The 21743-nt window shown below is 66.7% G+C and overlaps 1 protein-coding gene across 1 annotated transcript in view; it reads right to left on the bottom strand.

Annotated features, from left to right (window-relative positions):
- Positions 1-159: 159 nt before the first annotated feature.
- SKIC2 (SKI2 subunit of superkiller complex) overlaps positions 160-21743 on the bottom strand; it is a 28583-nt gene continuing 6999 nt past the window's right edge. Inside the window, 25 exon segments of the mRNA XM_066986620.1 lie at positions 160-390; positions 1311-1471; positions 3017-3187; positions 3190-3214; positions 5088-5198; positions 6579-6628; positions 6631-6663; positions 6666-6731; positions 6734-6785; positions 9741-9782; positions 9785-9867; positions 10424-10486; positions 10489-10564; positions 11702-11733; positions 11736-11805; positions 12277-12349; positions 12351-12412; positions 14690-14716; positions 14718-14828; positions 14912-15030; positions 17814-17925; positions 18012-18122; positions 19729-19941; positions 20761-20789; positions 20792-20859. Of these exon segments, the coding sequence (XP_066842721.1) occupies positions 190-390; positions 1311-1471; positions 3017-3187; positions 3190-3214; positions 5088-5198; positions 6579-6628; positions 6631-6663; positions 6666-6731; positions 6734-6785; positions 9741-9782; positions 9785-9867; positions 10424-10486; positions 10489-10564; positions 11702-11733; positions 11736-11805; positions 12277-12349; positions 12351-12412; positions 14690-14716; positions 14718-14828; positions 14912-15030; positions 17814-17925; positions 18012-18122; positions 19729-19941; positions 20761-20789; positions 20792-20859 (2161 nt within the window). The 3' untranslated portion in view covers positions 160-189.

The raw sequence follows: 21743 nt of genomic DNA, 5'->3' as shown, positions 1-21743 counted from the left end.
CGGGTTACAGGGGGGTTCAAAGCCAACTGGACCAAACCAACGGAGTTTTGGGGGGGGGGCTCAGACCCCGCTGGAGCACACCCCTGGCTCTGGGGGGGCTCGGACCGGCGGGGGGGGGGGGTGGGCTCAGCACAAACCAAACGCGCAGCTGCAGGGGGGGGGGGGGGGGGGGGCACGTCCCAGTGCCCTTTATTGCGTGTAGAGGCTGGCGGCGAAGACGATGTCGCGCTTGATCATGGCGGAGGCGGCCTCCATCTTGGCGGCCAGGCCGGGCTCCCCCACGAGGTGGGCGGCGCGCCGCAGGTCCCGGCACAGCTCCTCCAGGCGCTGGATGCAGCGCACCACGGCCCCCTCCTGCACCGGCGCCAGGCGGGCGATGGCCGCGAAGGGCTGGGGGGGGGGCACGGGGGGTCAGGGGGGCATGGGGGGGGGGCACGGGGGGTCGGGGGGGCATGGGAGGGGGTGGGAGGGGGGTCAGGGGGCATGGGGGGGCACGGGGGGGTCAGGGGGGCATGGGGGGGCACGGGGGGTCAGGGGGGCATGGGGGGGGGCACGGGGGGGTCAGGGGGCATGGGGGGCACGGGGGGTCAGGGGGCTTGGGGAAGGGGCAGGGGGAACGGGAATGGGGGGGGGAAGGGGGGCAATGGGGGCTTGGGGGGGTGAGGGGGAGTCAGGGGGCATGGGGGGGCACGGGGGGGTCAGGGGAGGGGGAAGGAGGGGGGCATAGAGGGAAATGGGAGGTTGGGGGGGGCGGGGGCCGGGGGAGCATAGGGAGGGGGTGGGAGGGGGGTCAGGGGGCTTGGGAAGGGGCAGGGGGAACGGGAATGGGGGGGGAAGGGGGGCAATGGGGGCTTGGGGGGGTGAGGGGGAGTCAGGGGGCATGGGGGTCAGGGAGAGGGGGCATGAGGGAGGGAAGGGGGGAAATGGGGGGTAAGGGGGGCACGGGGGGGTCACGGGGGCATGGGGGGCACAGGGGGAGGGGGAACAAGGGGGGCATGGGTGGAAACGGGGGGTTGGGGAGGTCAGGGGGGCTTGGGGGGTCAGGGGAGGGGGGGAACAAGGGGGGCAAGAGGGGAAATGGGGTGCCTGGGGGGCAAGGGGGTGTCTGGGGGGCACGGAGGGGATCAAGGAGGGGACGGGGGGGTCAAGGAAGGGACGGGGGGGGGGGTCAAGGAGGGGACAAGGGGGCAGAGGGGGCGCATGGGGGGGGTCGGGGAGGGCTCTGAGGGGTTCCCGGGGGGCAACAAGGGGCGGGGGGGCCTTGGGGGGATGTGGGGGCCGGGGGGGCCGGGGGGCCGGGGGGGGCTCACCATGCCGCGGGCCCACTCGTAGACGACCTCGACCATGCCGAAGCCGAGCTGCGCCACGAAGTCCTCGGCGCTCTGGGGCAGCCCCCACTGCTCCTGCAGCCGGCCCAGGCGCTCGGCCACCGCCCGGATCTGCTCCATGCCCTGGGGGTCGCGGGGGGGGTTGGGGGGTGAGGGGGGTAGGGGGGGGGCCGGGCCCCCCTTCCTCCAGCCCCGCGGAGCCCCCGTAGCACCCGGCAGCTCCCCCAGCAGCCCCCAGCCCCACACCAGCCCCCAGCAGCCCCATAGCCCCCCATATCCCCCCCTACCCCCCATACCCACCCCCATATCCCCCCACCCCCCCCATATCCCCCCCCAGCACCCCCATACCCCCCTTATCCCCCCCCAGCACCCCCATACCTCCCAACCCCCCCATATCCCCCCATACCCCCCAGCACCCCCATATCCCCCCTTATCCCCCCCACCCGCCCCATATCCCCCCCATACCACTCGTGCACCCCCATATCCCCCCCCATATCCCCCCCAGCACCCCCACACCCTCCCCAGCACCCTGATATCCCCCCCACTCCCCCATATCCCCCCCTTTACCCCCCAGCACCCCCATACCCCCCTCACCCCCCCATATCCCCCCAAATCCCCCCCAGCACCCCCATACCCCCATATCCCCCCAGCACCCCCATACCCCCCCATATCTCCCCCAGGCACCCCCCCACCCCCCCCCTTATCCCCCCCTTATCCCCCCCACCCCCCCCATATCCCCCCCCAATACCCCCCCAGCCCCCCATACCCCCCCAGCACCCCCATACCCCCATACCCCCCCATATCCCCCCCAGCACCCCCATACCCCCTTATCCCCCCCATATCCCCCCAGCACCCCCATACCCCCCCATATCCCCCCCATATCCCCCCAGCACCCCCATACCCCCCCCCATATCCCCCCCATATCCCCCCCCAGCACCCCCATACCCCCCCCCATACCCCCCTTATCCCCCCCAGCACCCCAATACCCCCCCTTATCCCCCCATATCCCCCCCAGCACCCCCATACCCCCCATATCCCCCCATATCCCCCCCAGCACCCCCATACCCCCCCATATCCCCCCATACCCCCCAGCACCCCCATATCCCCCCCCAGCACCCCCATACCCCCCCCATACCCCCCCTTATCCCCCCATACCCCCCAGCACCCCCATACCCCCCCCATATCCCCCCATACCCCCCAGCACCCCCATATCCCCCCCAGCACCCCCATACCCCCCCATACCCCCTTATCCCCCCCAGCACCCCAATACCCCCTTATCCCCCCCCATATCCCCCCCAGCACCCCCATACCCCCCCATACCCCCCATACCCCCATCACCCCCATATCCCCTCCAGCACCCCCATACCCCCCCATATCCCCCCATACCCCCCCAGCACCCCCATACCCCCCCATGCCCCCCTTATCCCCCCCAGCACCCCAATACCCCCCTTATCCCCCCCATATCCCCCAGCACCCCCATATCCCCCCACTCCCCCCATATCCCCCCCAGCACCCCCATACCCCCCATACCCCCTTATCCCCCCCAGCACCCCAATACCCCCTTATCCCCCCCATATCCCCCCAGCACCCCATACCCCCCCAGCACCCCCATACCCCCCAGCACCCCCATACCCCCCACCCCCCCCATACCCCCCCATCCCCTCCCGTACCCGCTGCAGGGCGGGGGCAGCCGGGGGGGCTCTCGCCGCGGCCCGGGTGCACGGCGCAGGAGAGCAGCGCGGCCGCCTGCTCGGGGCGCAGCGGGGCCAGGACGTTGCCCAGCAGGAGCTCGGTGAGCAGCAGCTCCTGGGCGCTCAGCGCCGCCGCCACGCGCCCCGCCAGCCGCACCGCGCCCCCGCGCCCACGTAGCCCAGCGCCCGCAGCACCTGGGGGGGGGGAAAGGGGGGGTCAGGGGGCGGCGGGACGGCGGGGGGACACGGGGACGTGGGGACATTGGGGACATTACGGGGACACGGGGACATCGGGCGGACATGGGGACATGGGGATGTTGGGGGACATGGGGACGTTGGGGACGTTACGGGGACAGGGGGACATCAGGGACAGTACGGGGGCATGGGGGGACACGGGGTGTTGGGGGACATTGGGGACATTGGGGGACATGGGGACATCGGGGACATTATGGGGACGGGGGGACCGTGGGGGCGTTGGGGGGACGGGGGGACATCGGGGGGACATGGGGACATGGGGACGTTGGGGGACATGGGGACATTGGGGACATTATGGGGACATGGGGACATCGGGGGGACACGGGGACATGGGGATGTTGGGGGACGTGGGGACATTGGGGACATTACGGGGACGGGGGGCATTGGGGACATTATGGGGACGGGGGGCAGCAGGGGCGTGGGGGGGACATGGGGGGGTTATGGGGACATGGGGACATGGGGACATTACGGGGGCATGGGGACATTGGGGGGACACGGGGACATTACGGGGACGTGGGGACATTGGGGGGACACGGGGACATGGGGACATGGGGACATTGGGGACACGGGGACATGGGGATGTTGGGGGACATTGGGGACATTGGGGACGTTACGGGGACGGGGGGACATTGGGGACATGGGGACATTGGGGACACCGCGCCCCCGTGCCCACGTAGCTCAGTGCCTGCAGCACCTGGGGGCGGCGGGACATCGGGGGGACACGGGGACATGGGGATGTTGGGGGGACATGGGGACGTTGGGGGACATGGGGACATTGGGGACGTTATGGGGACGGGGGGACCGTGGGGTGTTGGGGGACACTGGGGACATTACGGGGACGTGGGGACATCGGGGGGACACAGGGACATGGGGACGTTGGGGGACATGGGGACATTGGGGACGTTACGGGGACGTGGGGATGTTGGGGGGACACGGGGACATGGGGATGTTGGGGGACATTGGGGACATTATGGGGACATTACGGGGACGTGGGGATGTTGGGGGGACACGGGGACATGGGGATGTTGGGGGACATTGGGGACATTATGGGGACATTACGGGGACGTGGGGATGTTGGGGGGACACGGGGACATGGGGATGTTGGGGGACATGGGGACATGGGGACATTACGGGGGCATGGGGACATCGGGGGGACACGGGGACGTGGGGACGTTATGGGGACGTGGGGACATTGGGGACATTACAGGGACGTGGGGGCATTGGGGACGTTATGGGGACGGGGGGACCGCGGGGTGTTGGGGGACACTGGGGACATTATGGGGCCGTGGGGACATTATGGGGACGTGGGGACATCGGGGACACGGGGACATGGGGGCATTATGGGGACAGGGGGCAGCAGAGGCATGGGGACATGGGGGGGTTAGAGGGACGTGGGGACATCGGGGACATTATGGGGACGGGGGGACCGCGGGGTGTTGGGGGGACGGGGGGCAGCAGGGGCACTGGGGGACATTGGGGACATTGGGGGAACAAGGGGACGTTACGGGGACATGACGGGGACGTGGGGGCATCGGGGACATTATGGGGACATTGGGGGACGTTAGGGGGACGTTATGGGACACGGGGACGTTATGGGGACGTTATGGGGACACTGGGGACATTGTGGGGACATTTTGGGGAGGCCAAGGGACTTGGGGACGTTATGGGGACGTTACGGGACATGGGGACGTTATGGGGACGCGAAGGGACACGGGGCTGTTATGGGGCCGTTATGGGGACGTTACGGGACTTTGGGACATTATGGGGACACGAAGGGACACGGGGCCGTTACGGGGCCGTTGTGGGGCCTCACGTCGAGGCGCTGCCGGTACTCGGGCAGCAGCAGCAGCGAGCGGTCGGAGAGGCGGAACTGGAGCTGCTCCACCTGCGCCTGCAGCTCCCGGCGGGCGGCCAACTGGGCGTACTGGGACGGGGCGGGGGTAAAAACCAGGGCCCCAAACACCCCGAACGGCCCCAAAACCCACCCGAAACACCCCAAACGGCCCCAAAATGGCCCCAAAACCCACCCGAAACACCCCAAACGGCCCCAAAACACCCCGAACGGCCCCAAAACCCACCCGAAACACCCCAAACGGCCCCAAAACCCACCCGAAACACCCCAAACGGCCCCAAAATGGCCCCAAAACCCACTTGAAACACCCCAAACGGCCCCAAAATACACCCAAAACACCCCAAACGGCCCCAAAATGGCCCCAAAACACACCCGAAACACCCCAAGTGGCCCCAAAACCGCCCCAAATGGCCCCAAAACACCCCTAACACCCCCAACCCCCCCAAAATCCCCAAATGTCCCCCCCAAAATGCCCCCCAAACCCCCCCCAGGACCCCCCCCAAACCCCCCCAAAACATGCCCCAAACACCCCCAAAATCCTCCCCCAAACCCCCCAGCCCCCCCAACCCCCCCCCCCAAAATGCCCCAAATGGCCCCGAAACACCCCCCAGGACCCCCAATGTCCCCCAGGACCCCCAACCCCCCCCCAAAGCTCCCCCAACCCCCCCCCCCCCAGGAGCTCCCAAAGCCCCCCAACGCCCCCCCAAACACCCCCAAAGCCCCCCAAATCCCCCCCAGCCCCCCCAAACCCCCCCCAAAATGCCCCAAATGGCCCCGAAACACCCCCCAGGACCCCCCCAAAGCCCCCCAGGACCCCCAATGCCCCCCAAAGCCCCCCCAAATGCCCCAACCCCCCCCCAAAGCCCCCCAGGACCCCCCAAAGCCCCCCAGCACCCTCCCAAAGCTCCCCTTAAGCCCCCAAACACCCCCAAAGCCCCCCCAAAGCCCCCCCAGCCCCCCCAAACCCCCCCCCCCAAATGCCCCAAATGGCCCCAAAACACCCCCCAGGACCCCCCCAATGTCCCCCAGGACCCCCAACCCCCCCCCAAAGCTCCCCCAACCCCCCCCAGGAGCTCCCAAAGCCCCCCAACGCCCCCCAAACACCCCCAAAGCCCCCCAGGACCCCCCAAAGCCCCCCAGGACCCCCCAAAGCCCCCCAGGAGCCCCCCAAAGCCCCCCCAAACACCCCCAAAGCCCCCCCAAATGCCCCAACCCCCCCCCCCGAAGCCCCCAGGACCCCCCCAGGACCCCCAACGCCCCCCCCAAACACCCCCAAAGCCCCCCCAAATGCCCCAACCCCCCCCCCCCGAAGCCCCCCAGGACCCCCCCAGGACCCCCAACGCCCCCCCCCCCCAAACACCCCCAAAGCCCCCCCAAATGCCCCAACCCCCCCCCCAAAGCCCCCCAGGACCCCCCAAAGCCCCCCAGGACCCCCCAGGACCCCCCCCCCACCTGCTGGGCGAAGCGGGGGCTGTGCACGCACTGGAAGCCCCCCAGGGCCCCCCCAGGGCCCGGATCCTGGCGGCCGCCTCCACGGCGGGGGGTCGCGGAGCTGCAGGGCCCCCACCGGGTCGAGCAGCGGCAGCGCCCCCGGCGCCCCCCCGCCAGCCGCAGCAGCTCCTGCACCACCCCCGCCACCTCCGGCCCGGGGGGCCCTTCCTGGGGGGGGGGAACAAGGGGGGGTCACGGGAAGGCACCCCCGGGACCCCAATATTTATGGGGACCCCCCCCCGGGACCCCAAAATAAGGGAGAACCCCCCCAGGGACCCCAATACCCATTAGGACCCCCCCCCAGGGACCCCAAAATAAGGGGGAGCCCCCCCAGGGACCCCAATACCCATTAGGACCCCCCCGGGACCCCAATATCCCCAAAAGACCCCCCCCCCAGGGACCCCAAAATAAGGGGGAGCCCCCCAGGGACCCCAATACCCATTAGGACCCCCAGGGACCCCAATATCCCTAAAAGACCCCCCAGGGACCCCAAAATAAGGGGGGGCCCCCCAGGGACCCCAATACCCATTAGGACCCCCCCAGACCCCAATACCCATTAGGACCCCCCGGGACCCCAATATCCCTAAAAGACCCCCCCAGGGACCCCAAAATAAGGGGGGAGCCCCCCCGGACCCCAATATTTATGGGGACCCCCCCGGGACCCCAATATTTACGGGGACCCCCGGGACCCCAAAATAAGGGAGAGCCCCCCCCCAGGGACCCCAATACCCATTAGGACCCCCCCGGGACCCCAATATCCCTAAAAGACCCCCCCCCAGGGACCCCAAAATAAGGGGGGCCCCCCAGGGACCCCAATACCCATTAGGACCCCCCCAGGGACCCCAAAATAAGGGGGGAGCCCCCCAGGGACCCCAATACCCATCGGGACCCCCCAGGGACCCCAATATCCCTAAAAGACCCCCCCCCAGGGACCCCAAAATAAGGGGGAGCCCCCCAGGGACCCCAATACCCATCGGGACCCCCCCAGGGACCCCAATATCCCTAAAAGACCCCCCCAGGGACCCCAAAATAAGGAGAGCCCCCCAGGGACCCCAAAATAAGGGGGAGCCCCCCAGGGACCCCAATATCCCCAAAAGACCCCCCCCAGGGACCCCAAAATAAGGGGGAGCCCCCCAGGGACCCCAATACCCATTAGGACCCCCCAGGGACCCCAATATCCCCAAAAGACCCCCCCCAGGGACCCCAAAATAAGGGGGAGCCCCCCCAGGGACCCCAATACCCATCGGGACCCCCAGGGACCCCAATATCCCTAAAAGACCCCCCCCAGGGACCCCAAAATAAGGGAGAGCCCCCCCAGGGACCCCAAAATAAGGGGGAGCCCCCCAGGGACCCCAATATCCCCAAAAGACCCCCCCAGGGACCCCAAAATAAGGGGGGAGCCCCCCAGGGACCCCAATACCCATCGGGACCCCCCAGGGACCCCAATATCCCTAAAAGACCCCCAGGGACCCCAAAATAAGGGAGAGCCCCCCCCAGGGACCCCAAAATAAGGGGGAGCCCCCCAGGGACCCCAATATCCCCAAAAGACCCCCCCAGGGACCCCAAAATAAGGGGGAGCCCCCCAGGGACCCCAATACCCATTAGGACCCCCCAGGGACCCCAATATCCCTAAAAGACCCCCCCCCCAGGGACCCCAAAATAAGGGGGAGCCCCCCAGGGACCCCAATACCCATTAGGACCCCCCAGGGACCCCAATATCCCCAAAAGACCCCCCCCCAAAGACCCCAAAATAAGGGGGAGCCCCCACAGGGACCCCAATACCCATTAGGACCCCCCAGGGACCCCAATATCCCTAAAAAGACCCCCCCAGGGACCCCAAAATAAGGGGGAGCCCCCCAGGGACCCCAATACCCATTAGGACCCCCCAGGGACCCCAATATCCCCAAAAGACCCCCCCAGGGACCCCAAAATAAGGGGGAGCCCCCCCAGGACCCCAATACCCATTAGGACCCCCCCCCCCAGGGACCCCAATACCCATTAGGACCCCCCCCCCAGGGACCCCAATATCCCCAAAAGACCCCCCCAAAGACCCCAAAATAAGGGGGGAGCCCCCCCAGGGACCCCAATACCCATCGGGACCCCCCAGGACCCCAATACCCATAAAAGACCCCCCAGGACCCCAATACCCATTAGGACCCCCCCCAGGAACCCCAATATCCCCAAACCCCCCCCCCCCCAAAGACCCCAAAATAAGGGGGAGCCCCCCAGGGACCCCAATATCCCCAAAAGACCCCCCGCAAAGACCCCAAAATAAGGGAGAGCCCCCCCAGGAACCCCAATACCCATTAGGACCCCCCCAGGGACCCCAAAATAAGAGGGGAGCCCCCCCAGGGACCCCAATACCCATTAGGACCCCCCCAGGGACCCCAAAATAAGGGGGGAGCCCCCCAGGGACCCCAATACCCATAAAGGACCCCCCCCGGGACCCCAATATCCCTAAAAGACCCCCCCAGGGACCCCAAAATAAGAGGGGAGCCCCCAGGGACCCCAATACCCATAAAGGACCCCCCAGGGACCCCAATACCCAGCAGGACCCCCCCCAGGGACCCCAATATCCCTAAAAGACCCCCCCAGGGACCCCAAAATAAGGGGGGAGCCCCCCCAGGGACCCCAATACCCATTAGGACCCCCCGGACCCCAATACCCATCGGGACCCCCCCAGGGACCCCAAAATAAGGGAGGGAGCCCCCCAGCCCCCCTTTCACACCCCTTACCCCCCCCCCAAGCCCCCCCCAGTAAATTCCCCCCCCCCCCGTTTTTAGGGTCCCCCCCCCACCCCCCCACCCCAAAATCCCCCCTTTCACACCCCTTAGCCCCCTAAACCCCCCCTTAACCCCCCCCCAAGGGAGGAAATTCCCACCCCAGCCCCCCCCCCGGGTCTGGGGGCCCCTCCCCATTTTTGGGGTGCCCCCCCGGCCCCCCCCCCACCCCAAAATCCCCCCTTCCCCCCCCCCAACATCCCCTAACCCCCCCCCCCCCCCCCCCCGAGCCCCCCGGGGACTAAATTCCCACCCCAGCTCCCCCCCCATTTTTGGGGTGCTCCCCCCATTTTTGGGGTGCCCCCCCAGATTTTGGGGTGCCCCCCCCCAGATTTTGGGGTGCCCCCCCCCGGTACCGGCGGCGCCGCAGCTCCTGCAGGAGGCGCTCGGGGGGGGCTCCCGCAGCGTGCGCCCCGTGACGGCCGCCAGCTCCTCGGGGCGCAGCTCCTCCAGCGCGTGCCCGGGGGGGCCTGGGGGGGGCAAAAATTATGGGGGGGGGTCCCAAAAACGGGGGGGGTCCCCAAAACCCGGGGGGGGGACCCCAAAACCCGGGGGGGGGGGGCAGGGTTTGGGCTGGGAGGCCCCCAAAAGGGTTGCCCCCCCCCCACAAGCCTCATGGCTTTTTGGGGGGGCATTAATTTTGGGGGGGGGGCATTAATTTGGGGGGGGCACTTAATTTTGGGCCCCCCCCCCCCAAAAAAAAAAAGGGACTGGGGGGGTCTCTGGGACCCCTCCCCATGGGAACATTGAAGGGGACCCCCCAAAAAAGACCCCAAATTGGGGGGGCACACAAAATGCCCCCCCCCAAGTATATGGGGTGCCCCCCCCCCAAAGAAAAGCCCCCCCAGGGGTAAAATGCCCCCCCCCAACAACAAAAGCCCCCCCCAGGGGTCCTGAGCACTGAGGGGTCCCCAAAACACGGTGCCCCCCCCCCCACCGCCCCCCCCCCCCAAATTAAGGGCCCCCCCCTGGGGATTTGGGGGTCCCGATGACCGCGGGGGTCCCCAAAATGCCCCCCCCCCCCACCTTCGGGCAGGAAGAAGCGGGCGAGCAGCAGGTCCTCGGGGTAGGGGGCGTCCGGGGGGGGCTGGGGGGCTCCCCCTCGGGGGGCTTCTCGCACAGCACCAGCACGGCCAGGCGGCGCCCCCCCCCGCTCTCGGGGGTCACCTGGGGGGGGGGCAGAAAGGGGGGGGCAAAAAGGGGGGGTTAGGGGGTTTGGGGCATTTGGGGGGGGCGCGGGGGTTTGGGGGGGTTGGGGCATTTGGGGGGGCTTGGGGGGGTTTGGGGCATTTTGGGGGGTTGGGGGGATTTGGGGGGGGGTTGGGGGGATTTGGGGGGGGTTGGGGCATTTTGGGGGGGGATTTGGGGGGTTTGGGGCATTTTGGGGGGTTGGGGGGATTTGGGGGGGTTAGGGCATTTTGGGGGGGGTCGGGGGAATTTGGGGGGGGTCGGGGAAAATTCGGGGGGTTTTAGGGCATTTTGGGGGGGTCAGGGGGATTTGGGGGGGTTTAGGGCATTTTGGGGGGTCGGGGGAAATTGGGGGGGTTAGGGCATTATGGGGGTTGGGGGGATTTGGGGGGGTTTAGGGCATTTTGGGGGGCTTGGGGGCTGGGGGCATTTTGGGGGTTCTGGGGGCATTTGGGGGTGGGGGCTTTTAGGGTTATTTGGGGCATTTTGGGGGCGTTTGGTGCGTTTTGGGGGGATTAGGGCATTTTGGGGCAGTTTGGGGGGTTGGGGGCAGTTTGGGGCCATTTTGGGGCATTATGGTGCATTGTGGGGGCATTATGATGCGTTTTGGGGCGTTTTCGGGCATTTTGGGGCGTTTTCGGGGCGGTTTCAGGGCGTTTTGGGGTGGTTTTGGGGCGTTTTCGGGGCGTTTTGGGGCGGTTTTGGGGCGGTTTCAGGGTGTTTTGGGGCATTTTGGGGCGGCATTGGGGCGTTTCGGGGGCATTTTGGGGTGGTTTCGGGGCGGTTTTCGGGTGGTTTCGGGGCATTTTTGGGTCGGTTTTGGGGCGGTTTGGGGCATTTTGGGGGAGAGGCGGTTTCAAGGGCGTTTTGGGGCAGTTCGGGGCATGTTGGGGCATGTTGGGGCATTTTGGGGGCGATTTCGGGGCATTTTGGAGTGTTTTCGGGGTGTTTCGGGGCGTTTCGGGGCATTTTTGGGCAGTTTCGGGGTGTTTTGGGGCATTTTGGGGCCATTTCGGGGCGTTTTGGGGCGGTTTCGGGGCATTTTGGGGTGTTTTGGGGCATTTTGGGGCGTTTCGGGGCATTTTGGGGCCGTTTCGGGATATTTCGGGGCCGTACCTGCAGGAGGAGCCCCAGGGCGTTGCGGTGCCGGGGGTGTCGACCACCACCACCCGCCCGGGGGCCAGCGCCTTCAGCCCCGCCACCGACTGCGCCACGCGCCGCTGGGGGGGGGGGCACGGCCCTCAGGACCCCCGGGGCCCTCCGTGCCCCCCCTCGTCCCCACAGCCCCCCCCACCTCCCCCAGTGCCCCCCCCCAAAATCCCCAGGTCCCCCCTAAAATCCCCCCTCCTGTCCCCCAACGCCCCCCCATGCCCCCCCAAGCCCCCTCCCCAATGTCCCCAGGGCCCCCAATGCCCCCCCATGTCTCCAGGGCCCCCCCAATGCCCCCCAGTGCCCCCCCCCCCACACCCCCCCCCCAGTGCCCCCCCATCCCCTCCCCATACCCCCCATGCCCCCCCAATGCCCCCCCCCAATCCCCCCCCCAATGCCCCCCAAAGCCCCCCCGTGCCCCCCCCATGCCCCCCAAAGCCCCCCCAAGCCCCCCCCCAAGCCCCCCAAAGCCCCCCAATGCCCCCCCAAGCCCCCCCCCCCATGCCCCCCATGCCCCCCCAAAGCCCCCCCGTGCCCCCCACCTGCAGCTCCGCCCGTGCCTCCCGCAGCCCCTGCACGGCCTCGAGGTACTGGGGGAGGTCGCCCAGGGCCCCCCTCCGGGGGCTCCCCCAGCGCCGCCAGCGCCGCCCGCAGCTCCGCCACGCGCCGCTCCTGGGCCTGGCCCCGAAAACACACCGATGGCCCCAAAACGCCCCGAAACGGCCCCCAAACGTCCCCAGAACCACCCCAAAACCTGCCATATAGCCCCAAAATGCCCCCAAAACGCCCCCAAAACCAGCCATATAGCCCCAAAACGCCCCCAAAACGCCCCAAAACAGCCGCACAGCCCCAAAACGCCCCCAGAACCACCCCAAAACCTGACATATAGCTCCAGAACGCCCCCAGAACCGCCTCAAAACCTGCCATACAGCCCCAAAACGCCCCCAAAACGCCCCCAAAACCAGCCATATAGCCCCAAAACGCCCCCCAAACGCCCCCAAAACAGCCGCACAGCCCCAAAACGCCCCCAAAACACCCCCAAAACCTGCCATACAGCCCCAAAACCCCCCCAGAACCACCCCAAAACCCGCCATACAGCCCCAAAACACCCCCAAAACCAGCCATATAGCCCCAAAACGCCCCCAGAACCACCCCAAAACCTGCCATATAGCCCCAAAACGCCCCCAAAACGCCCCCCAAAACCTGCCATATAGCCCCAAAACGCCCCCAAAACGCCCCCAGAACCGCCCCCAAAACCTGCCATATAGCCCCAAAACGCCCCCAAAACGCCCCCCCCCCCCAAAACCTGCCATATAGCCCCAAAACGCCCCCAAAATGCCCCCAGAACCGCCCCAAAACCTGCCATATAGCCCCCAAATGCCCCCAAAACGCCCCAAAAACAGCCACACAGCCCCCAAACGCCCCCAGAACCACCCCAAAACCTGCCATATAGCCCCAAAACGCCCCCAAAACGCCCCCCCCCCAAAACCTGCCATATAGCCCCAAAACGCCCCCCAAATGCCCCCAAAACCTGCCATACAGCCCCCAAACGCCCCCAGAACCACCCCAAAACCTGCCATACAGCCCCAAAACGCCCACAAAACACCCCCAAAACCTGCCATACAGTCCCAAAACGCCCCCAAAACACCCCCAAAACCAGCCATACAGCCCCAAAACGCCCCCAAAACACCCCCAAAACCAGCCATATAGCCCCAAAACGCCCCCAAAACGCCCCCAAAACCTGCCATACAGCCCCAGAACGCCCCCCAAACCAGCCATACAGCCCCAAAACGCCCCCAAAACGCCCCAAAACCAGCCACACAGCCCCAAAACGCCCCCAAAAACACCCCTAAAACTTGCCATATAGCCCCAAAACGCCCACAAAACACCCCCAAAACCTGCCATATAGCCCCAAAACGCCCCCAAAACGCCCCCAGAACTGCCCCAAAACCTGCCATATAGCCCCAAAACGCCCCCAAAACACCCCCAAAACCTGCCATACAGCCCCCAAACGCCCCCAAAACGCCCCCAAAACCTGCCATATAGCCTCAAAATGCCCCCAAAACCTGCCATATAGCCCCAGAACGCCCCCAAAACCTGCCATATAGCCCCAAAACGTCCCCAGAACCACCCCAAAACCTGCCATATAGCCCCAAAACGCCCCCAAATGTCCCCCAAACCTGCCATACAGCCCCAAAACGCCCCAAAACGCCCCCAAAACACCCCAAAACAGCTGCACACAGCCCCAAAACGCCCCCAAAACGCCCCCAAAACCTGCCATACAGCCCCAGAACGCCCCCAAAACACCCCCCAAACCTGCCATATAGCCCCAAAACGCCCCCAAAACGCCCCCAAAACCTGCCATATAGCCCCAAAATGCCCCCAAAACCTGCCATACAGCCCCAAAACGCCCCCAAAACGCCCCCAAAACAGCTGCACAGCCCCCAAACGGCCCCAGAACCACCCCAAAACCTGACAAATAGCCCCAAAACGCCCCCAAAACCTGCCATACAGCCCCCAAACGCCCCCAGAACCACCCCAAAACCTGCCATACAGCCCCAAAACGCCCCCAAAACGCCCCAAAACAGCCACACAGCCCCAAAACGCCCCCAAAACACCCCCCAAAACCTGCCATATGGCCCCAAAACGGCCCCAGAACCACCCCAAACCAGCCATACGGCCCCCAAAACGCCCCGAAACCACCCCCAGAGCCCCAAAACGTCCCCAAAACCACCCCAAATCCCCAACCCCCCCGCGTCCCCAAATTCCCCCCGTACCCCCCCCCCGTGTCCCCATTACCCCCCCACCCCCCCCACCCCCCAAACCCCCCCCGAGCTGCTTCCCCACGCCCCCAGCACCCCAAATCCCCCCCCCCGTACCCCCCCAAACCCCCCCCAAAACCCCCCCCAGGACCCCCGAACCCCCCCCCAGGACCCCCCGGCCCCCCCAGCTGACCGGCGCGTCCCTGCGCAGGGGGAACTCGGGAGAAGCTGCTGCGCATCAGGTCCTCGACGCGCAGCGCGGGGGCGCGCAGCAGGCTGAGGATGGTGCCGTAGGTCAGGCGGAACTGGGACTGCAGCCGCGTCGGGCGGCCCTGGGGGGGCCGCGGTCAGCCGGGGGGGCGGGGGGCGTTTTATTTTGGGGGGGGGTTACGGGGTTAGGGGGCCGGGGGCTCACCAGCAGCACGCGGTGCAGGTCGGCCAGCTCGGGCACGGGCCCCTTGCAGAGGATGATGACGGTGCCGGTGGCGTCCAGCCCGCGGCGCCCCGCGCGCCCCGACATCTGCACGTACTCGCCTGGGGGGGCGCACGGGGGTGAGCCCCCCCATAAAGACCCCAACTCCCCGCCCCCATAGCGCCCCCATAGCGCCCCATAGGGACCCATAGGGACCCATAGCGCCCCATAGCGCCCCATAGCGCCCCCATAGCGCCAACCCCAGGCGTAGATCCGAAATCTGTGCCGCGGATCCTGAATCTGCCCCATAGGTCCCAAACCTGCCCCATAGATCCCGAACCTGCCCCATAGATCCCGAACCTGCCCCATAGGGTCACCGGACCTGCCCCACAGACCCTGAACCTGCCCCACAGACCCCAAACCTGCCCCATAGATCCCGAACCTGCCCCATAGGGTCACCGGACCTGCCCCACAGACCCTGAACCTGCCCCACAGACCCTGAACCTGCCCCATAGATCCCGAACCTGCCCCATAGATCCCGAACCTGCCCCATAGATCCCGAACCTGCCCCATAGGTCCCGAACCTGCCCCATAGACCCCGAACCTGCCCCATAGATCCTGAACCTGCCCCATAGGTCCCGAACCTGCCCCATAGGGTCACCAGAGCTGCCCCATACACCCCGAACCTGCCCCATAGGTCCCGAACCTGCCCCACAGATCCCAAACCTGCCCCATAGGTCCCAAACCTGCCCCATAGGTCCCAAACCTGCCCCACAGATCCCGAACCTGCCCCATAGGGTCACCAGACCTGCCCCATACACCCCGAACCTGCCCCATAGGTCCCGAACCTGCCCCACAGATCCCAAACCTGCCCCATAGGTCCCAAACCTGCCCCATAGGTCCCAAACCTGCCCCATAGATCCCGAACCTGCCCCATAGATCCCGAACCTGCCCCATAGACCCCGAACCTGCCCCACAGGCTCACCAGACCCACCCCATAGACCCCAAAACCTGCCCCATAGACCCACCAAAACCACCCCGCACATCCCAAACCTGCCCCACAGACCCCAAACCTGCTCTCCCCTACAGGTACAGCGGGGGGGGGGCACAGGCTGGGGCCTGACCCCCAGGTGCTGCCCCATGGCCGCCCCATGGCCACCCCATGGCCCATAGCTGCCCCATAACTGCCCCATGGCTGCCCCATAACTGCCCCATAGCTGCCCCATAGCTGCCCCACAGGTTACAGCTACCCCATAACTGCCCTACAGCTGCCCCATAGCTACCCCACAGCCTATAGCTGCCCCATGGCTGCCCTATAACTGCCCCACGGCCCATAGCTGCCCCATGGCTGCCCACGGCCCATAGCTGCCCCATAGCTACCCTGTAGCTGCCCTCTAACTGCCCCATGGCCACCCCATGGCCTATAGCTGCCCTCTAACTGCCCCATAGCTGCCCCATAGCTGCCCTCTAACTGCCCCATGGCCACCCCACGGCCCATAGCTGCCCCATAACTGCCCCATAACTGCCCCATGGCCCATAGCTGCCCCATGGCTGCCCCATAACTGCCCCATAGCTGCCCCATGGCCCATAGCTGCCCCATAGCTGCCTCACAGCTGCCCCATGGCCCAAAGCTGCCCTCTAACTGCCCCATGGCCACCCCATGGCCCATAGCTGCCCCATAACTGCCCCATAGCTGCCCCACGGCCCACGGCTGCCCCATAACTGCCCCACAGCTGCCCCACGGCTGCCCCATAACTGCCCCATAGCTGCCCCATGGCTGCCCCATGGCTTATAGCTGCCCCATAACTGCCCCATGGTGGCTCCATGGCTGCCCCACAGCTTATAACTGCCCCACGACTACCCTATAACTGCCCCACGGTCTATAGCTACCCTATAACTGCCCCACAGCTGCCCCGTAGCTGCCCCATGGCTTATAGCTGCCCCACGGCTGCCCTATAACTGCCCTACAGCTGCCCCATGGCCTATAGGTGCCCCATAGCTGCCCCACAGTTTGTATCTGCCCCATGGCCTAGAGTTGCCCTATAACTGCCCCATAGCTGCCCCACAGCCCGTAACTGCCCTATAACTGCCCCACGGCCCATAGCTGCCCTCTAACTGCCCCACGGCCACCCCATGGCCTATAGGTGCCCTATAACTGCCCCATAGCTGCCCCATAGCTGCCCTCTAACTGCCCCATAGCTGCCCCATAACTGCCCCATGGCTGCCCCATGGCCCACAGCTGCCCCATAACTGCCCCATGGCTGCCCCATGGCTGCCCCATGGCTGCCCCATGGCCTATACGTGCCCTATAACTGCCCCACGGCTGCCCCAGAACTGCCCCATGCCCCATAACTGCCCCATAGCTGCCCCATAGCTGCCCCACAGCTGCCCCACGTCCCATAGCTGCCCCATAGCTGCCCCATAGCTGCCCCATAGCTGCCCCATAGCTGCCCCATAGCTGCCCCACAGCTGCCCCACGTCCCATAGCTGCCCCATAACTGCCCCATAGCTGCCCCATAGCTGCCCCATAGCTGCCCCACAGCTGCCCCACGTCCCATAGCTGCCCCATAACTGCCCCATAGCTGCCCCATAGCCGCCTCATACCCCATAACTGCCCCATAGCTGCCCCATAGCTGCCCCATAGCTGCCCCCTGGCCTACAGCTGCCCCATAGCTGCCCCACAGCCCATAGCTGCCCTCTAACTGCCCCACGGCCACCCCATGGCCTATAGGTGCCCTATAACTGCCCCATGGCTGCCCCAGAACTGCCCCATGCCCCATAGCTGCCCCACAGCCGCCCCACAGCCGCCCCACGGCCACCCCATGGCCTATAGGTGCCCCGTAACTGCCCCACAGCTGCCCCATAACTGCCCCATAACTGCCCCACGCCCCCGGCCGCCCCGCACCGGGCAGGAGGTCGCGGAAGCCGTTGCCGTCGTGCTTGCGGATGGAGTCGAAGACGACGGTGCGCGCCGGCATGTTCACCCCCATGGCGAACGTCTCGGTGGCGAACAGCACCTGGGGGCGCGGGGGGTTGGGGGCCCGTGTGGGGCGGGGGGGACCCCGGGGACCCCCCCCCGCCCCCCCCCCCAGCCCCCCCGCACCTTGACCAGCCCCTGGCTGAAGAGCATCTCCACCACCTCCTTGAGCAGCGGCAGCACCCCGCCGTGGTGCACCCCGATGCCGCGCTGCAGCAGCTCCGCCATGTGCAGCACCTGGGGGGCAACAAAGCCCCTTCAGGACCCCCAGAGACCCCCAAAGCCCCTTTAAGCCCCCCAGAGCCCCCCAAAGCCCCTTTAAGCCCCCCCAGACACCCCCAACCCCTCTTTAAGGCCCCCTAGAGCCCCCAAAATTCCCTTTAAGCCCCCCAGAGCCCCCCCAAATCCCCTTTAAGCCCCCCCCAGAGCCCCCCAAATCCCCTTTAAGCCCCCCAAACCCCCCTTTAAACCCCTCCAGCACCCCCCAAACCCCATTTAACTCCCCCAAAGCCCCTTTAAGCCCCCCCCAGAGCCCTTTTAAGCCCCCTGAGAGCCCCCCAATCCCCCTTTAATGCCCCCTTTAAGCCCCCTTAACCCCCCCCAAAGCCCCTTTAAGCCCCCCCAAAGCCCCTTTAAGCCCCCTCAAGCCCCCTTTAAGCCCCCTCAAGCCCTCTCAATCCCTCTTTAAGCCCCCCCAAAGCCCCCTTTAAGCCCCCCGAGCCCCCCAATCCCCCTTTAATGCCCCCCAAAGCCCCTTTAAGCCCCCTCAAGCCCCCTTTAAGCCCCCTGAAGCCCCCTTTAAGCCCCCCAAAGCCCCTTTAAGCCCCCCGAGAGCCCCCCAATCCCCCTTTAATGCCCTCCAAAGCCCCCCCAAACCCCCTTAACCCCCCAAAGCCCCCTTTAAGCCCCCCAAGCCCCCTTTAAGACCCCTGAGAGCCCCCCAATCCCCCTTTAAGCCCCCCCAAAGCCCCTTTAAGACCCCTGAGGGCCCCCCAAGCCCCCTTTAAGGCCCCCGAGAGCCCCCCAAGCCCCCCTTTAATGCCCCCCAGAGCCCCTTTAAGCCCCCCCCCAAACCCCCTTAACCCCCCCCCCCAAAGCCCCTTTAAGCCCCCCCCAATCCCCTTTCAACTCCCCCCAAACCCCTTTAAGCCTCCCGAGAGCCCCCCAAACCCCCTTTAATGCCCCCCAAAGCCCCTTTAAGCCCCCTGAGAGCCCCCCCAATCCCCCTTTAATGCCCCCCAAAGCCCCTTTAAACCCCCCCTCAGAGCCCCCCAAATCCCCTTTAAGCCCCCCCAAGCCCTCTCAATCCCTCTTTAAGCCCCCCAAAGCCCCTTTAAGACCTCTGAGAGCCCCCCCAATCCCCCTTAAATGCCCCCCAGAGCCCCTTTAAGCCCCCCAAACCCCCTTTAAGCCCCCCGAGAGCCCCCCAATCCCCCCTTTAATGCCCCCCAGAGCCCCTTTAAGCCCCCCTCAAGCCCCCCTTTAACCCCCCCCCCCCAAAGCCCACTTTAAGCCCTCTCAAGCCTCCCCAATCCCCCTTTAATGCCCCCCAAAGCCCCTTTAAGCCCCCCCAATCCCCCTTTAATGCCCCCCAGAGCCCCTTTAAGCCCCCCAAACCCCCTTAACCCCCCCCAAAGCCCCCTTTAAGCCCCCCCAAAGCCCCTTTAATGCCCCCCAGAGCCCCTTTAAGCCCCCAAACCCCCTTAACCCCCCCAAGCCCCCTTTAAGACCCCCCAATCCCCCTTCAACTCCCCCCAAACCCCCCTTTAAGACCCCCGAGAGCCCCCCAATCCCCCCTTTAATGCCCCCCAAACCCCCTTTAACCCCCCCCGAGCCCCCCCACCTGGGGCAGGCGGCGGTCGGAGCCGCGCAGGCGGGCGACGCAGCGCTGGAAGAAGGCGCGGATCCGCGCCTTGTCGGCGGCCGAGGCCAGGTCGAGGGAGCCCAGGGCGGCCGCGTGCTCGTCGCAGCGGCTGCGCGAGAAGGTGAAGGCCACCACCGGGAGCTGGCCCCGCTCCCGCAGCACCCCCAGCAGCGCCAGCCAGACCCCCCGGTCCTGGGGGGGGGAATAAGGGGGGGGGGGGTCAGGGGATGGGGAGCGGCCTCGGAGCCCCAAAACGGGGGTGGGAGGGGGGGAGAGAGGAGGGGACGTCCCGGGGGGGTTTTGGGGGCGTCTGGGGGGAAGAATCCTAAGAGAACCGCAAAAGACCCCAAAATTTAATGGGGGGGGGGCCCAAAATGAGTGTAAAGGGACCCTCGGGGGGAAGAACCCCTAAAAGAACCCAAAGGGACCCCAAGATTTAATGGGGGGGGGGGGCCCAAAATGAGTCTAAAGGGACCTTGGGGGGACCTGGGGGGGGAAATAAGGGGGGTCAGGGGATGGGGAGAGGCCTCGGAGCCCCAAAACGGGGGTGGGAGGGGGGGAGAGAGAGGAGGAGACGTCCCGGGGGGTTTTGGGGGAAAAACCCTAAAAGAACCCAAAGGGACCCCAAAATTTAATGGGTGGGGGGCCCCAAAATGAGTGTAAAGGGACCTCGGGGGGAAGATCCCTAAAAGAAGCCAAAGGGACCCCAAAATTTAACGGGTGGGGGGGCCCCAAAATGAGCCTAAAGGGACCTTGGGGGGACCTGGGGGACAAACCCTAAAAGAACCCAAAGGAACCCCAAAATTTAATGGGGGGGGGGGGCCCAAAGTGACTCTAAAGGGACCTTGGGGGGACCTGGGGGGAAATAAGGGGGGGTCAGGGGATGGGGAGCGGCCTCGGAGCCCAAAAAAAGGGGTGGGAGGGGGGAGAGAGAGGAGGACCGCGCCCCCACCCCAAAAGGTCCCCCCACCCCAAAAGGACCCCCCCGCACCCCAAAAGGCCCCCCCCCACCTGCCCGGGGCCGGTGCCCCCAGGGTGGGCTGCTTGGCCCCGAAGGTCTGCGCGTGTTTGCTCGCCCGCTCCTTCTTGGCCTCCACGGCCGCGTAGTACCTGGGGAGATGGGGGGCAGGCTGTGGGGCAGGGCTGTGGGGCAGGGCTGTGGGGCAGGGCTGTGGGGCAGGGTTACATTGTAGGGCCATGGGGCAGGGCTATGGGGCAGGCTGTGGGGCAGGGTTACGTTGTAGGGCCATAGGGCACGCTGTGGGGCAGGGCTGTGGGGCAGGGCTGTGGGGCAGTGTTACGTTGTAGGGCCATGGGGCAGGGCTATGGGGCAGGGCTGTGGGGCAGGGCTATGGGGCAGGCTGTGGGGCAGGGCTGTGGGGCAGGGCTATGGGGCAGGGCTGTGGGGCAGGGCTGTGGGGCAGGGCCGTGGGGCAGGGCCGTGGGGCAGGGCTACGTTGTAGGGCCGTGGGGCTGGCTGTGGGGCAGGGGCTATGGGGCAAGGCTATGGGGCAGGGTTATGGGGCAGGGCTGTGGGGCAGGGCTATGGGGCAGGGCAGTGGGGCAGGGCTGAGGGGCAGGGCTATGGGGCAGGGCTACGGGGCAGGGTTATGGGGCAGGGCTGTGGGACACGGCTGTGGGGCAGGGCAGTGGGGCAGGGCTGAGGGGCAGGGCTATGGGGCTGGCCGTGGGGCAGGGCTGTGGGACAGGGCCATGGGGCAGGGTTACGTTGTAGGGCCGGGGGCAGGGCTGTGGGGCAGGGCCGGTCCAGAGCCACCCCAACCCCTTCTATGGGGCTGGCTATGGGGCAGAAGAAACCTTAACCCACTCTATGGGGCTGGCTATGGGGCAGAGCCACCCCAACTCCCTCTATGGGGCTGGCTATAGGGCAAAGCCACTCCAACCCCTTCTATGGGGCTGGCTGTGGGGCAGAACGAGCCCTAACCCCTTCTATGGGGCTGGTTATGGGGCAGAATAAGCCCTAACTCACTCTG

This window comes from Anser cygnoides, chromosome 35 (assembly GCF_040182565.1).
Source record: "Anser cygnoides isolate HZ-2024a breed goose chromosome 35, Taihu_goose_T2T_genome, whole genome shotgun sequence".
Taxonomy (NCBI): Eukaryota; Metazoa; Chordata; class Aves; order Anseriformes; family Anatidae; genus Anser; species Anser cygnoides.
The sequence above is the reverse complement of the archived record's forward strand: the minus strand, read 5'-3'. Positions and strand labels throughout refer to the sequence as shown.